We start from the raw sequence: 18,159 nt of genomic DNA on the forward strand, positions 1-18,159 counted from the left end.
TATTTACTAGTTATCTAATTAATTAATAATTAGGTAATTAATTAATAATTAGGTAATTAATTAATAAATAAGGATTAGAAATAATTAAGTAATATGATTAGTAATCTAATAATTAGTTAATAATGCGAGTAGTGATTCAATAATTAGAAATATTATTCGAGCGTTAGTTATTCGAATAATATTGCGGTAATTATTTATATCTTATAATTAAATAGCGGTAACTAATTGATTAACAAATTGTATAGGTTTCGATAATAATATAATAGTTCGATAATTATGCGAGAATTGCGAGTAGCTCGCAGTTATACGAGTGATTAATCGTTGAGTTGGTTTATAATTTGAGTAGTTCGTAGTTATTCGATAAATAGAGTATCAGTTAATTAAATCGATTGATTATTTGTAAATAATCGATCTGATTAAATAAGTAATAATAATCTGTAATAAATAGTAATAATTCCTAATAATTAGGGATTAATTATTTTAAAATACAATAATTATTAATTAATTATTTAAAAGTATAATCAAGGATTATTTAATTATAATTAATTATTTATAATTAATTATTAATTAATTAAATCTTGTTTAATTCATAATAATTAAACTGTTAGTCCAATTTGAGCGAAACGAAGACCCTTAGACTCAGAAAAATGAAACGAATCCATTAAAAATAATTGTGAGTCATAAATTCTTCCGGAAGAGAGTGGTCTTGTGATAATTAATTGTTTATAGGCCCTATTAGGGATAGAATCGAGTCAAATAAATACCGAAAAATTATAATAAAATCAGATAAGGCTAGTTAATACCAATATGAGTCTAATATCGAATCTAAAAATAGTTATGAGGTTAAAAATCAATTATGTGGTTTATGTGCTATGTGCCTTACGTGATTATGTGAATCTTATGTGGCATATAATTATATGTGTATATATACGAGTCAGATAGAAACGCATGGGTAGATTGACAGGATTGCGTAGTATCAATTCGAGATACACGTATGTAGTAAGTTATCTAAACGATTATCTTTCTATGAATGGTTCAGTGTTAGCAAGGCAAATCAAGCTAGAGACCGAAGGCGGTGAGTTGAACCAGGTTAAATACTCACAAGGCAAGTTTTTCCCCTATTCTAAATTCAGAATAGTGTATTATACCTCAAATTACATATCAGTTACACCTTGTTAATTCTTGTTCATATACACTGTTACACAATTATTAATTCCTGTTTATATTTCATTTCAATTTTTAATTTCTCCTAATTTATTGAATCCTCTATTCATATTCCAATACAATTATCCTTGTTACATATATTATGATATATCCTGATGTTGGGATACATCAAAAGCATTCTGATTGTTCCGGATGCTAAGCTTCGGACTGGATGGTTACGATATGGACTGGGTTTTACCCAGACCTTTAATTAATAGGCCATAGTTGCCTGAGTACTCCTTATGTTGGTTGGATCTATACAGTTGGGTATAGATTCGCACTGTATCATGACTGATCAGCGGGTTATAGTGCATATGTTGGTTCTTGTTCCAGTCTTGTTCATTTGGCACTCGCCAGTGTTGGCAAATTATTATTCTATTCAGATACAGGTGGTTGTTCAAACCAATAGCTTATGGATTCACTTATGTTTCTCTCTTTATACTATATATATTGTTGCAGGCTTGTTGAGAAATTTTAGCTCATCCTCTTTTATTGTTATTCCTATTGTCTTACAGTTAAGGTAGAGAATGAAACCCATCAGAACCCGCGTAGTCAAGAAGCGAGTCAAGCAGCGGGACCCTCTTATACCAAGGGTGTTCATCCCTATCCCTGAGGAGAGCTTTGAGTTACCAGATCAGGTGTATCAGGATAAGTAGTATTATGGTTTGAATAAAGATTGTGTGGTGAGATTGTAGATATAATAAAGATTTGTAATAAAGGGAGTTTTTAAGACAAATTGTTTTTATTTGGTTTGTAATAAAGTTAGTGTGTCGTTCTTGTTTTCAAATCTTAACCTTAAAAAGATCCTGAGTAGCAGTAGTTCGGGGTAATTATTTTATTTATATTCCGCATGTGCAAGATTAATATGTAGTTAATATTAGTAATACCCCAAATCTATACTCCGGATTTGGAGGGTGTTACAGTAGATCCCGCTAATCATGTCAGGACATTCTCTAATGCACTGTTGTTGCAGCCTGTGAATGACGTTATTAAGTGTCGGGACTTTCCTCAAACCCTGTCGGGTATGGCTCAAAGATGGTATAGTCGTTTGCCCCCGACCTCTATCGGGTCCTTCAGAGAATTAAGTCAGGCTTTTATTAAGCAGTTTATCAGCGGGAGGGTGCATGAGAAAAGTTCAGCATCCCTCATGAGTATTGTGCAGGGAGCAAAGGAATCCTTGAGAGACTACCTGAATCATTTCACAAAAGAGGCTTTAAAAGTCCCGGACCTTGATGACAAGGTAGCCATGATAGCACTGCAACAAGGAACTAGGGATGAGTTCTTCAAGATGTCCTTGGCCAAGCGCCCCCCTGAAAGCATGTTGCAGCTCCAAGAAAGGGCCGGGAAGTACATCAAGGTGGAGGAGAGCATGAGGAAGACAGTAGTAAGTAACGAGCTCACTGGAGGCAAGAAGCGGAAAACCGATCTGGAATATATTGCAAAGGACAAGCATCCTAGAACTGAGCAAAGCAATGACTCAACCACAAGGAAGGGAGGAACTGGACAAAAGTTCACTGAGTATGCTAAGATGAATGCTCCTAGAAGCCAGATTTTGCTGGAAATCGAGAAAGATCGAGATATTCGTTGGCCCTAAACCCTTGAAGTCTGATCCTGCCAAGCTAGATAAGAGCAAGTATTGTAGATTTCACAAGGATGTTGGCCATGACACCGATGAGTGTAGACAATTAAAAGACGAAATTGAGTTCCTTATTCGAAAAGGAAGGTTGAATAAATATACTGGAGAAGGATGGGATAGGAATAACAATGGAAGAAAGAACTTTGAAGATCGTAGGAGAGACCAAGATGATCAGGGGCGGAATCCCCAACCTAGAGGGCCTGTGATAAACACAATCTTTGGAGGACCACGACCCCGAGGGCCTGTGATAAACACAATCTTTGGAGGACCAACTGCTGCTGGATTATCCAGGAACTCCAGGAAAGCATATACTAGAGAGGTTATGCATATCGTTGGAGAAACCCCGAAGAGGGCCAGGACAGAAGTGACATTGGCTTTTGATGATTCTGACCTAGACGGTGTGAAATTTCCTCATGACGACCCGCTGGTCATAACACCGATAATAGGAAATAGCCCGGTCAAGAGAGTCCTAGTGGATAATGGTGCTTCGGTGGATATCTTGCTCCATGACACCTTTTTAAGGATGGGTTATAATGATTCTCAACTAACCCCGACCGATATGCCGATATATGGATTTGCGGGAGTAGGGTGCCCCGTGGAAGGGATAATCAAATTTCCAACCACCAGATGTTGGACTTTGTGGTGGTAAAGGTCATTTCAACTTATAATGCTATAATGGGGAGAACAGGGATACATGCCTTCAAGGCAGTCCCTTCTTCCTACCATTCAGTTATGAAGTTTCCCACCCGGAATGGGATTGGAGAAGAGAGAGGAGATCAGAAAATGGCTAGAAGTTGTTATGTAGCTTCTTTGAGGGAAGATGGAGCTGGGGGGAAAGTTCTGCCTATTAAAGATCTGGATATCCGAGAAAATAACGAGAAAAGAGGAAAGCCAGCAGAAGACTTGGTTTCAATTCCTTTAGCTCCCGAGGATCCTGAGAAGGTGACTTTCGTTGGGGCCACACTAGAGGAGCCCCTTAGAGGGAAGTTGGTGAAATTTTTGCAAGAAAATAGTGATGTGTTTGCATGGTCAGCAGCTGATATGTCAGGCATAGACCCGGAACTGATTACTCACAAGCTGAATGTGGATCCAAATCGGAAGACAGTGAAGCAAAAGAAAAGAAGTTTTGCTCCAGAGAGGCAAGAAACAATAAAACAGGAAGTAGAGAAGCTCTTAGAGGCTGATTTCATTGAGGAGATACAATTTCAAGAATGGTTAGAAAACCCTGTAATGGTGAAGAAGGCCAATGGAAAATGGAGGATGTGTGTGGACTTCACTGATCTGAATGACGCATGCCCTAAGGACTGTTTCTCGTTACCAAGGATCGATACTTTGATAGATGCCACTGTTGGGCATGAGATGCTGAGCTTCATGGATGGATTTAGTGGATACAATCAGATCAAGATACATAAGGATGACATTCCAAAGGTATCATTCATCACTGACTTTGGTGTTTATTGTTATCTTGTAATGACATTTGGTCTCAAGAATGTAGGAGCCGCCTATCAAAGGTTGGTAAATAAAATTTTTAAGGATCTTATTGGGAAGACTATGAAAGTCTATGTTGATGACATGTTAGTCAAGTGTCTAGTAAAGACTGATCATATAACCCATTTGAGGGAAGCTTTCGAGGTCCTGAGGTACCACAAGATGATGTTAAATCCTACGAAGTGTGCTTTCGGAGTAGGGTCTGGAAAATTTTTGGGATTGATGGTCTCCAAGAGAGGAATCGAGGCCAATCCCGATAAAATAAAAGCAATCATGGACATGGAGCCCCCAAAAACTATCAAAGATGTTCAAAAACTCACTGGAAGGGTTGCTGCATTGGGACGATTCATCTCAAAGTCCGGGGACAAGTGTTTGTCGTTCTTCAAGTCGTTAAAGAAGGTTAAGGATTTTGTATGGAGTGAGGAAAGCCAGAAGGAATTCGAGGAATTAAAGAAATATATGGCCCAGGCCCCGTTGTTGGTCAAGCCAGCTTTGAATAAAGTTTTATACTTGTACTTGGCCGTTTCAGAGAGTGCCTTGAGCGCTGTATTGGTTAAGGAGGAACTGAAAATCCAGAAACCCGTATATTATGCCAGCAAAATTCTGCATGGAGCTGAGTTGAATTATTCAATTATTGAGAAGTTTGCTTTAGCTTTGGTGATGGCTTCAAGAAAGTTACGTCCTTACTTTCAGGCTCATCAAATTGAGGTGCTAACAAATCAGTCCCTGAGAAATATCATTCATAGTCCCAAGGCTAGTGAGAGGTTGATCAAGTGGGCAATAGAGCTGGGAGAATTTAACATCAGGTATAAACCACGAACGACAATAAAAGCCCAGACATTAGCTGACTTCGTGGTGGAATGTACCATACCCAACCAAAAAGTCGGGGGGCAGGAAAATACCATACCACAAGACAAGGAAGTGGATAAGGGGGACAAAGAAAAGGATGATAATGAGAAAGAATATTGGGTTCTCTATTTTGATGAAGCATCAAAAACAAATTCAAGTGGAGCAGATTTAGTTTTGCAAAGCCCTGATGGGTTTTTGATTGAGTATGCCGTGAAATTAGACTTCCCAACCACAAACAATGAGGCAGAATATGAAGCTCTGATAGCTGGTCTTGACTTAGCAGGGACGCTTAGAGTCAAGAACTTAAAAGTCCGCGGAGACTCGAAGCTGGTCATATCTCAGGTAAAGGGAAAGTTTGAGGCAAGGGATGATACGATGGCTAAGTATGTCCGCCTAGTAAAGGTTGTGATGACCCAATTCGATGAATGTCATGTTGAGCACATTCCAAGGAAAGAAAATGCTAAGGAAGATGCATTATCAAAGTTTGCTTCATCTGAGATAGAAGAAAGTTCTGGAAGTGTATACTTTCGCGTTTTAAAAACACGGGGCATTGATGTTAAGCTTGTGGCTCCTATAGGCCTGTGGACGTCATGGATAGATCCCATTAAGGCTCACATTCAAACCGGTTGGTTGCCAAACGATGCTACTGAAGCACGGAAATTGGCTGTTCGAGCACTAAGGTACTCTTTGATAGATGGGATTTTGTATAAGATATCTTTTGTGATTCCTTACTTAAGGTGTCTCAGGCCTGATGAGGCACACTTGGCTCTTGAATAAGTACATGAAGGTATATGTGGGCAACACTTAGAGGGCAGAGCGCTGGCTCACAAGATAACCCGTTTAGGCTTTTATTGACCAGAAATGATGGTTGATGCCAAAGAGTATGTGAAGAAGTGTGACCGCTGTCAGAAGCATGCACCGGTCGTTAGACAGCCCCCCGGGATGCTGACCTCCATCAACTCACCCATCCCCTTTGCCATGTGGGGAATGGATATACTTGGGCATTTCCCCATGGCCACGGCACAAATGAAGTTTTTGATTGTAGCCATCGATTATTTTACCAAGTGGATTGAAGCCAAGCCCTTGGCCAAAATCACAACTAAGCAGGTTGCACAATTCCTGTGGGAAAATATCATGTGCCGGTATGGAATTCCCCGCATCCTAGTCACTGACAACGGAACACAATTCAACAACGAGGAATTCAGGAAGTGTTGTGAAGAAAACGAAATTGAGTTATGGTTCACCTCCGTAGCTCATCCGCAAGCCACTGGAAAGCGGAAGTGGCAAATCGGATAATCCTGGATGGACTAAAGAAGAGGATCGAGAAGTCGAGGAATAACTGGGTGGATGAAATACTCCCAATACTATGGGCCTATAGGACTACCTGTAGAGTCACGACTGGAGCAACTCCCTTCATGTTGGCATACGGGGCAGAAACAGTTGTTCCTGTAGAGATATCACATTCCTCCCCCAGGATTCAAGCTTTCAATCCTGAGGAAAATGAAGAAGGGCAAATGTTAGCCCTGGATCTAATTGATGAAGTGCGAGATTAGGCACATGTGAAGATAATGGAATATCAGAAGAAGGCTTCATTTTACTACAACCTAAGGGTTAAGGAAAGGTTCTTCAAGCAAGGTGACTTAGTCCTGAGGAAGGTGGAAGCCTCTGGCATTGGGCAGAAAGGGAAGCTTGCCCCGAATTGGGAAGGACCATACAAGATCAAAAGTGTTCAGGGAAGAGGAACCTACAAGCTAGAGACTATGGATGATTTTGAAATCCCGAGAACTTGGCATGCACAAAACCTGAAGGTTTACTACGTGTAAAATGATCAAGTACGATTCTCACTTGTCAAGAAGACAAGTAGGTTGAAAAGCACCTTGAAGCTTTGCTTGCTTAGGATTTACATGTTTGAGGATTATTAAGACTTGTGTAAGGGATGAATCCCAAGAGTTTTCAACTTGTTTTAGAACTGTTTGGTTCATCTTAACTTAGAGTTGTTTGGTTCATACCATATATGGTTGAGTTGCTTATCTATTTTAATACAAGTACAAGGAAAAATAGGGGAAAACTATGAAAAGGCTAGCGAACTAACTCCCATAAAATAGTACCAGTACTTGAAAGAAATAGTAGAAAAAACAAACAAACAACTTAAGATAATAAACCCCGAAGGGTAATAAGTTCCAAATACAAATAAGTTAACACATGAAAAGCCACGATGGGCCAATAAGAAAGGAAAACTACGTCCTTGGTGAGCCCTCGCCGCCATAGCCCCGAGGGCAAGTATCACCAAGAACTACGTTTTTTGACTTGATCATTGACAATCAGCAAGGTACGTATGCATCTTGTTAAGGCAGATTGAGTCACGAAACACAAGAGCAGTCAAATCGAGCCCCGAAGCTCACGTTCCTTAGTAATAAATACAACAATTATATATATTAGTTTTTTTTTATCGTAACTAACTCGCAGCCGCTACCCTTCGGGTGCGCACTGGGTAAACCCTACGGGTATAACAAATGGATAAAGTAATTTTGATATATATTATCAATTGACTTGATTCGATAAAAACCTCAAAAATATTAATTTGTATTGACATAAGATATTACAAAATTTCCCCTTTTAGCAAGATTCTCGTCCGACTCGTAATTTAATTTAAATATAGATAGTTACGTTATATTTTGGACAGGTTCATGAAATTATATTGGGTGAATTTCTAATTTCGACTTCGAAATAAACCAAAATACATTGATTTTTATTACCCTCACCTAACTAAATATGTGATATATATATATATGTATATATATATTCTTTATATATAAGTGTATATACTTTCAATATTTTTTTTAATTTTTTTTGTAAAATTTATTTATTTATTTTAAAAATATATATATTAAAAATTTACGAGACATAATTTTTAAACTAAAAATTGGTTAATAAATAAGGTAATGATTCGTTTATATACTATGCTTAATTTTATATCCTAAATTTAATTCTTTAAAAATAACTCTACAAATATTCTAATAATTATGTTTTTTTAAATAAAACCAGTAATTATGCAATGTGGTGTAGTGGTAAAAATATGTGCATGTGAATATAAAGAGTCGCTTTTGATTACCATAAACAACAATTTTTATAAATATTAAGTAAAAGGGCAAAATTGTCATCGTTATTTGAGTGAGACTAAAAAATCTCACTAATTTTATAGTCATGTTGGGCTATTATATATCCTTGCTTAAATCTCGTGACATGCACGGGTTCCCGTTAATATTTAAATATTTTATTTATCGCGTTATATTATAAATTTAAAATATTTATATAAATATCTAATAATTATAAATTTATAATTATAATTATAGGATAACCCGTGGACATATTTTAGTAGGATAAATATATTATATCTAGTAGTTTAACAATTTAGTAATTTAAAGGATATATAACACTATTTTTTTAAATAATAGGATAAATTATGATGGTGGTTTAGTAAGATAAATGTACTATTTCTAATAGTTTACACATATATAACGTTATTTATTTATTATTTTAATAACCAAAATTAAGGTACAACTGTTGACCCAAATTATACGTCATTCCGGTTATTATAATATATACTAGTCTATAATCGTGCGTTACACGAACTGATTATAATATTTGTAATTTTATTATTCTGTAAAACTAAATTATAAAAACAATAACTATATATTATTGAGACGATGCACAGACTGAGTATAATATTGTAATTTTATCATTTTATTATTATGTAAAAGTAAATTATAAAAAATAATAATTATATATTATTGAGATTAATAAACTTAAAATATTGAAATTATTTTATATGTATTATATTACTGAGGATTTCAAAATTTAGATAGTAAAAATTTTAAAAGTCCTTCGTCTACAACCTATATAGCACGTGAAAAGCCTATAGGAAAAAGGGGGTCTTGAATACCAATATTAACTTCAATTTTAATTTGGTAAATAAAATTTGTAATTATATATAATAAAAAATAAATAAATAATATATATATATATATATTAAATAATGATTGCTTACGAACCTTTACAGACCTTTATATAACGGAGGCCTAATTATTTATAATATAAAATTTTTGAAGGAACAAAATATTTTAAAAAAATTGACATTCGTATGCAATATATAATATTATTAATTTTCGGCTAGGTTAGAGATTGTTTTGGTCATAGAAGACCAAAATTTTGGATAAAAAAAGGTCTTGTACGCAAACTTGACAACGTTTCGTGTCACGTACACAAGTTTCGTATTTTCGTGTGTCAAATCTTAAATTCGAACTCGACCGAGACTTATATTCATGTACTAATTTGGTGACACTAACCTGAAACTAATATATTAATAAAAAATTTAACTATTTATTTATTCCGTGTAATTTCGTTCCGTGTATCTATATCACAAATTCAAACTCGACACTAATTATATTTGTATCCTCCCAAAATTTTAAATCTAAACACTAATTATTCGTGTTTTTCGTACCGTATTCGCTTGTGTCAAGGGGTTATGCAAAATTATACAGAATTTAGGGTGCCAAGGCCCACAATCGACCCAACCGCCTCTGTGTATATCATGCCTTGTTAATTGTTTGTGTTATGTAAACAAAATTGAAAATCAAATTTCTTCAAAAAAAAAAAAAAAAATTGAAAATCAAATCTGTGACATGTCTGAGGTGTCTGGGATGGATGAGGATGAGGTGTTTCGGACGGTGGAACGCCGGTTACAGTTACTCCAGGACAGCAATCCACGCTCTCTCTTTGATTTACCTGAGGTAATTAATACCCTACCTAGGGTTTCTTAACCTTGTTTTGTTTGTGATAACGATTGTAATGTTTTGTGTATAATGATTATTGTTTACGTTTTGCATATTCGATTTCCTAATGGATTAATGATTCCTTTGATTCAGAACAATTCTTTTCATGTCAATTGATTTCATGTTTACTTAGAGTTGTATTTTTTGTAAATTCAGGGGCTTATGGATTTTACATATCAAACATTGGTGAGCATGGTCAAGGGAAAAAGTGTCGAGGATATCAGGACAAAGTTTATTATCAAGCAAGACTATGACTGGAATTCTTTTGAGAAAGCATCTAAAAGGTAATATATTATTAATAAATTTGAAATGATAAGAACTAGGAGCAACTTAATTCTAATGTATTAATGCCATCGATCAGCATAGAAAATATGACTTTATAGACAAAGAATGTCTTAAATGTAACCTTGAAGCTCAGTAGAACTTTTGTCAAACAGCAGTATTTTTCCTCACCTGCCAAGTCCATATAAGTTTAAATGGTTGAAGCATATTCAGAGGTTCTTAAGCTTTCATTAAGAACCAATTTATATGTTGGCAAAGGTAAGTCATTTAAATCGTACATCAACTTAACAATTTTTATTGTTTTGCTTCAGAGCTCGATCTTCCTTATGTAGCATAATGAGACAGCGCGAAAAAGAAATGCTCATAAGGCCATCGAAATTTGTCTATGTGCAGCGTTCTCGTCTTGTCACTGAAGCGCTAAGCTCTGCCTATAACAAGAGATGGGTATGTACACACGAATGACATATGTGTATATATATATATATAGGCTTTTTCTTACATGAGAACCTACACTAAAATGATATATGACCCTATATTATATGTTTTCCGTTGTGTATTTTTGTTTGTGTTGTAAGTGAGTTGTTATGTGGCTGCAAATTAAGTCAAATACTTTTTTATGTATTGATGGTTTACTGGTGACTGTTTTCTGTAGGCAAATTCCCTTTAATTGTTCAACCTTTTGGTAATTGTTTAAGTGAGTTCATCTGTTCTATAGGCTCTCTTACATGTTTGTTGATACTAAATTTCAGACGTTCTCTGTCGATTTCTGTATTTTCAAGCTCGTTAATTATAAGAACGATGATGACCTGCTCACGTCTACCGGAGCATTAGCAGCTCACGCTGCTGGTAAATTTTTTTAGTGTTTTTATTCTTTTTAGTAGCTAATTAGTTCAACTAAAGTATTATATACTGAGATATTATGACAAACAGACCAGGTATTAGCAGATCGTCTGAAACATGATCATGTGGTGCTCCTTTTTAAAATTTTGAAGGAGAAGATATCCCGGCAAGATATCCAGGTAAAATGTGCTCATGTGTTGTGTACATTCTGAATGTTACTAGGAATCTTTACTATTTGAGTGTCACGTTTTTGAAACAATTTTGCACTTGTATCGCAGAGTGCAGTTCTTGGAGTCCTCTCACGTGTAAACTTTACTGCACACGAGAAAGCAATGGAAGCAGATAGAATTCGACTACTTGTCAGTGTTATTTTTACTAATGAGGAGGTTTTTGGTACTCATGCCTATCGAATGACGCATCTGGTATTATTACTATTGCAGAAATTAGAAGAAAATATTCTGCTTTTCTATTTAATCAGAGTTACAAGGTCCCATATATGTAGTGGAAAATAGGGAAGTGCCTATTCTAGCATATCTAGTTAGATCCCATAATTATAGAGATCTCTATAACTAAATGATATTTACAGCTAAAACACAAAAAGTGACTAATGTACATAATCTGATTTACAACTGATTCCCATTAATCTCTCCAATAATTACTAAATTAGATACTCAGCTTCACTATATCAGTCAATTAAACCATGTGTAGTTGGTTAACTGGTGATGCAATTCAAATGTGCAGGCTGTGTTCACATTGACGAATATAGCTAAGGCTCTGCCCAAGTTTGTAGTAGAAATACTAAAGACCGATGTTTTGGAACGTGTGCAAAGGGTTATTGTGGTGCATTGTACAGATGCAATGGTGGATAACATAGCCATGTTTTTGGTAGCTGTTTGTCGCACAGATCTTTCTTGTCTTAAAAAGGTTATTTAATCGGATTTTATTAATCTTTTTGAGTGATTTTTTTAGTGATTTTCTTTTGTAGAGCCATTTGAAAAAATCCTTTGCACTCATAGAAAACTGCAATTTATTAGCAGGTAGATTTAGCTCGTATCGCATTGCAATTACTTGAAGCAAATGCATATAGTGGACACTATATAGAACAAGCATGCAATGCACTCCAGTATCTTACTTATGGAATGGAGCTGCAAATTGAAGAATTAGCATTGAAGAAGCTTATTGAAAAGCTTATTGAGATCATCCAGTAAGCGGTTGGATTTATTCCTATATTTTTCCATTTTTACTTGCAATTTTTACTTAGAACTTGTTATTGTTGCTGGTGTTTCAGCAAACCTCCCCATGGTGGTTGTCTATTTCCCGGTTATGCACTTGGAGTATTAGGGAATATTGCGATTTGGGGAAGTTCTGACCAAATTGAGGTACGATCATGCAAAGAACTTTTTATGTACTACGATTACAAATTATAAGTTACGTGTGTGTATGCAAACCATGTTTATGTGTTGTCAATTATGACTTAAAGTTTTCTTTTTAGTTTTATGTGATCCGGATGAAGCCCTTAGGTTCGTTTATTTTACTGGTAAATTATAGTTTTTTTCCTTTTTAGTTCTGTGTGCTCGTGGGCCAAAGCCCTTTCATTCTTGTATTTTACTCTTAAAATTAGGAGTTCTCTTTTGAGTTTTGCTTGACTCTGGAAAAAAGTCTTGTCTTCTTTTATTTTGTATGTTGTTCGCTAACATTGATTAAATTGTTTAAATCTGATTTAGGTGTAGTTCTTAAATTCTACAAATAGTATACAATATTAATCACTCGTTGGATCCAAATATATCACAGATTAATCACTCATTGTATAAATGACTCAACTTGGTCACAAATTTTAAAACCTGTATCAACAAAATCATTTTGGAACAAGTAAATTGCTACAAACTTTTAACTTTTCAATGACAAAATTCTGGTTAAATATCAAATTGGTCATTGAAGTGAAGGTCATGTATCACTTCTTTCACTGATGTTAACGGAGTATCATTTTGATCACTAAAGTCGTGTAAATATAAAAAAGATAACTCCAAAAATGCGATGAGGAAGTAAATATTATCTTTTATTAAGTTCTACACATTTTTCTTTAACGCTACTATAACCAAATGAAAAATTATGAACTCTAGTATAATAGATAATATATCCAGATTTTAAAACTTTTATTTACTATTTATTTTTAATTAAGTAAGATAAAATAACTATAAAATTTAAAAAGAATAGTATATAATTCTTTTTAAATTTAGATATATTATCTAAAATACTAGAATTCATAACTTTTCAGTTGGTAATAGTAGCGTTGAAGAAAAATGCGCAGAACATAACAAACGATAATATTTACTTTCTCATCGCATTTTTGGAGTTATCCATTTGATATTTACATGACTTTAGTGATTAAAATGATACCCCGTTAAGATCAGTGAAAGAAGTGATACATGGTCTTCACTTCACTTCAGTGACTATTTTGATATTTAACCCGACTAAATTCATACAAATTTTCCGATATGCAAATAAATTGAGTCATTTTTGCAATGAGCGACTCACTTGAAGTATTTGGATAGAAGGAGTGATGAGTTTGATACTTATCCCAGTTCCGAATCATAGTACCATTTTATTACTGGCTTTTGACAATGGTGAGTATCCTTGTATTTACGATTTTGTATATACGATACATTTCTGTTACTCAAATGTCAATGAAATGTTAAAGTGTGCTTAAATGACCTATCCACAGCTTTTAATCTAATGTTAACCTCTTGTTTTAAAACCCAATGATATGCCTAAGACCCACATTCACAAACATAACTACCCACTTCAAATTAAACAACCATCCAAAAGTAAAAAGAAGAATGTATCATGCACCTGCATTTGGATATGAATATTTTGAAAGATGAAATATCCTTTTTATCACTGGTTAGTTTGTGAATTGTGTTGCCCTTCCTATCTGATAGAAAAGGATCCCATGATCCTGAACCGATCTTACCTGGGATCGCAAATCCCAAGTTTGTCTATGAAAAGCGGATCTAATCTCATGGTACATTCTTCTTGATGGGTTTTTGCATTGTTGTGTCTAATAAACTATACATTTTTTCAGATTTTGACTTCAAATTCCAAGTTTCTGGAAAGCCTGGAGATCATGATGGCAGGTTCTAAGAAGATTCAGAAAGAAGTTTGCCAGATAATTTCAAACATAGCTGCAAGAATGGATGGGTTAATAGAAGTTAGTATTGTATATTGTCAATGACCAGGAAGTTATATCTTTTGTTTATTAATGTACATTTGGGTTGTTAAAGCAATCTAATGCTACTGAAAATTAATAGGAAATGCACAAGGCCGGATTGATAGAAGCTCTCTGCAGATTGCTTGAAAAGGACGAGGCTCTTGAAAAGGACGAGATTGATGTAAAGATAGAAGCCGCATGGGCTATATGTAATGGCCTCTATGGTTATCGATTTCCCCCTATTGCGCTCCACTCCATCCCCCAGAGTGAAAATTGTTATGGAGAGAGATAGAGAGAATGGCAACCAACCTTGACCATATGGAGGGTTGTAACCTTGGAGCCTTCTATGGCTACACTTGAACTTGTATGAAGTTATACTTTTGTTTATTAGACATACCTGATTGCTGCACCTGTTAATTCATTTCAAAAGACAACACTTGAAACTCTTGTGAAGATGCTATAGTTTGTAACCTCCGAACATAGCATTGTCTTTATGTCATTTTTTTCCAAAGTACAAATGGTTCTGCAGTGCCAACAATCAAAATTAACTCTTCTTCATCGCATATCTTAGCACTTAACACAGAAACATGGTCGGTACTGCCGCAGTTGTCCGTAGATTTAGTATTTAATAGACCCGGCAATTCGATGTAATCTGGTGTCGTGTATCATTTTGTGTCGTGTACTCAAGAGTAAACACAAAATCTACCCATTTAGGATTCGTATATTTCATGTTTGTGTACCTTCGTTTCATGTCATTGTCGTGATTCATGTAAAATTGAATATTAATGTAATTAAATAAGAGAAATGAGAGGTCCTAAAATTTTGTCCCAAAATAAGTATCAAATGACAAGTTGTAAAATTTGATTGGTAGTAATTTTTATAAAATGATGGGTCTATCGTGCATTAATATGTGTATAAATCAAAATTAGTCGTGTGTTATTTTGGGAGTTATTTGAAACCATTTTTGGTACCCAGCATTACTCATTAAATAAATAAATAAATGTAAATACTGATTTGTTAAAGTAATATATATATATAAAATCATACGAAATATTTACATTTAAATCATTTATACTTACAACATTATAAAATCATGCAATTTTTTAAAGCGTTCATTGTAATTATTTATATTTATATTTACCTCTCTAGTGCAGAGTCAACATATGTTCTGAAATTAAGTAGTACAAAAAATATTGTAAACCGTATTATAATGTGAATCATGTTCTACAAATATCACTATTTTAATGAAAATCTTGTATTCTATAGAACATGATTAGTTTGTTCAGTATTAATCTTCACGTTATAGAACACATACATGTTCAACTTGTTTAACATTAATAATACAACATCATAATACATGTTCATATCCCTGAGTTTATTATTTTAGTTTTTAAATTAATAAAAAAACTTAAAGATGAACCATTAGATTTCATTGTAATATTAAGTTAGGATTCTGGACTCGATGACTCTAAAAAGGAAAAAAAGACTCTCTAGATAAAATTACCTATAATAACCATATCAAATTCAACAATTTAAAATTTAAGACTTTCACAAATATCTGAATACAAATGTATCTTTAATTAAATTATGCAATAAATTATCTATATTTTTTATGAAAAAACATCAAATGCCATATCATTTCCAAATAGCATATTAATGAAAAATCTAATTTTTACTACTTAGTTGTGTAATTTAATATATTTTTTGAAAAATTTGAAAAATGTAGGACTTTGGGATCAACTTTTTATAAATTCACCATCGTTGAATAATTTTATAAACATAAATCTTTTTTAAGTAAAACGTTAAAAAATAAAAACACCAGCAAGAGTTGACTCAGTTGGTTAAAGAGGGGATAACTATCATCTTGGTCACAGGTTCGAATCCCACGGGAGGAGAATTTATGATTACGCGTCCCGAGTCAGAGCATGTCGCTTAAATGCGATTTATCTTGGTTTACGTGGTTTGCATGCTATTGCGTGAGCCGCTACGATAAAAAAATCAAAATTATATGTTTTAATTTTAAAGGATCTTGTGATAACTTTTGTCAAATTCCGAAAATATATAAATACTGGGTCAAGTCCTAAAAACAATAATGTACAACTGGTTGGTTAGTAATTTTGAAACATATTATTATGAGATTTTACAAAATAATTTAAAGTTACTAAACCTGGATAGTAGCAACGTATTTTCAACCGGTCCGGTCATGTAATCAAATTTCGAGTATTTTTTGAAAATGGTGATATGGGCCTAAAATTAGCCTAGAAATATAATAAATGTTGAATTAATTAGACCAGATGCGGTCCAATAACGAAGCCCATTTAATGAGGCCCAAAGCCCTAATTATTTATTAATTTCGTAATTAATAAATAGGGAGGATTACCGTCTCATTAAATAAGTCCTAACGATGATGTAATTCCATAAAAGATAGCCTCAAGGGCAGCTACACCAACTAGGAATCTGATTCCTCTATTCTAGAACTTCAAAGTCTATCCAAAGTCTGAGAACTTGATCAACAAGTCTCATATCCCTAGTCCAATTCAAGGACTCTCAACATCTATATAAAGGGATCTACCCCTCAATCAGAACTACGTTTTAGACTTAGTCCTTGGAGGACATGAAAGTCACTATGTCCTTGGTGAGCCCTCGCCGCCATAGCCCCGAGGGCAAGTATCACCAAGAATTACGTTTTTTGACTTGATCCTTGGCAATCAGCAAGGTACGTAGGCATCTTGTTAAGGCAGATTGAGTCACGAAACACAAGAGCAGTCAAATCGATTCTCGAAGCTCACGTTCCTTAGTAATAAATACAGCAATTATATATATATATATTAGTTTTTGATCCATAACATTTGGCGCCGTCTGTGGGAAAGCACAACAATAACCATGGTGAGAACACGAAGAACAAGCAGCGCCCCTGAAGGAGGAACATCCGCGGGGACAACCCAAACAATTTAGTCAACCGTAGAGGTACCTCCGCATTCAACTTATGCCGTCACCCAAGGAGGAGCCCAGGTAGGGGCAACTGAACCTCAACCTCAAGGGACGATTCCCCCGGCTCCTCAAGGTACGAATCCCCAACTTCAACAACTACATACACCTGTGAATTCTCAACCCATTGGGTACAAATATTCAACTGTTGTAACCACTAACCCCCTTATGCGATGCCCCTTTACCCCGAGGTTGGAGGAAGTGGACACGCTGGACGGAGTGAAGCATGAGGGCGATCGCCCCCCTACAGACAAGGTTTGGCTCATATCCATGAGGATCAGGAATTTTCCGGTCCTTACACTGAGAGAGACTCTGAATCTTCGGATGATGAAGTGGCCCCAAGAAGGAGGCGTGCTGGAAAAGATCCGATGGCTGATGGTAGCCAACGTCCTAGGAGCACCCAATGGACGAATCCCCAAGAAGTGAAGGAAAGGATTAGGGATCACGAGGCTGAGTTTCAAAGGCTGAAGCGCGACTTGGAGGCGCACCAGACCACCAGACCCCCACTACCTCCTTGGGGGAGAAATGCTCCTCCTATCATAGACCCGGATGGTCCAATACAGAGAAGGGATGTTGTCCCAAGGGCTGATCCAAGCAATCTTCTTCCCCTTGGAGATCTTGATGATCCTACTCCGCCATTCACTGAAGAAATAATGAATGCCCATATATCAAGGAAGTTCAAGATGCCCACTATCAAAGCTTATGATGGCACGGGAGATCCCGCTAATCATGTCAGGACATTCTCTAATGCACTGTTGTTGCAGCCTGTGAATGACGCTATTAAGTGTCGGGCCTTTCCTCAAACCCTGTCGGGTATGGCTTAAAGATGGTAT

General features: G+C 35.3%; 1 protein-coding gene across 1 annotated transcript; it reads left to right on the plus strand.

Moving 5' to 3' along the window:
• The first annotated feature begins 9,749 nt into the window (after positions 1–9,749).
• Positions 9,750–14,856, plus strand: LOC141678723 (uncharacterized). The gene is made up of 11 exons (XM_074485088.1): positions 9,750–9,966; positions 10,165–10,292; positions 10,602–10,734; positions 11,040–11,136; positions 11,221–11,309; positions 11,409–11,552; positions 11,872–12,054; positions 12,165–12,334; positions 12,419–12,509; positions 14,213–14,338; positions 14,439–14,856. Exons 1-11 carry the CDS (start codon positions 9,859–9,861, stop codon positions 14,628–14,630), a joined length of 1,461 nt encoding a protein of 486 aa, XP_074341189.1. The 5' UTR covers positions 9,750–9,858; the 3' UTR covers positions 14,631–14,856.
• The last annotated feature ends 3,303 nt before the right edge of the window (positions 14,857–18,159 follow it).

This window comes from Apium graveolens, chromosome 8 (genome assembly GCF_009905375.1).
Source record: "Apium graveolens cultivar Ventura chromosome 8, ASM990537v1, whole genome shotgun sequence".
NCBI classification, from domain to species: Eukaryota; Viridiplantae; Streptophyta; class Magnoliopsida; order Apiales; family Apiaceae; genus Apium; species Apium graveolens.

Coding starts and splice junctions, on each gene's coding strand:
- LOC141678723 (XM_074485088.1), top strand. CDS start 9,859: ATGTCTGAGGTGTCTGGGATGGATGAGGATGAGGTGTTTCGGACGGTG. Junction 11,137..11,220: donor ATTAGCAGCTCACGCTGCTG/GTAAATTTTTTT, acceptor TATGACAAACAG/ACCAGGTATTAGCAGATCGT. Junction 11,310..11,408: donor TATCCCGGCAAGATATCCAG/GTAAAATGTGCT, acceptor CTTGTATCGCAG/AGTGCAGTTCTTGGAGTCCT.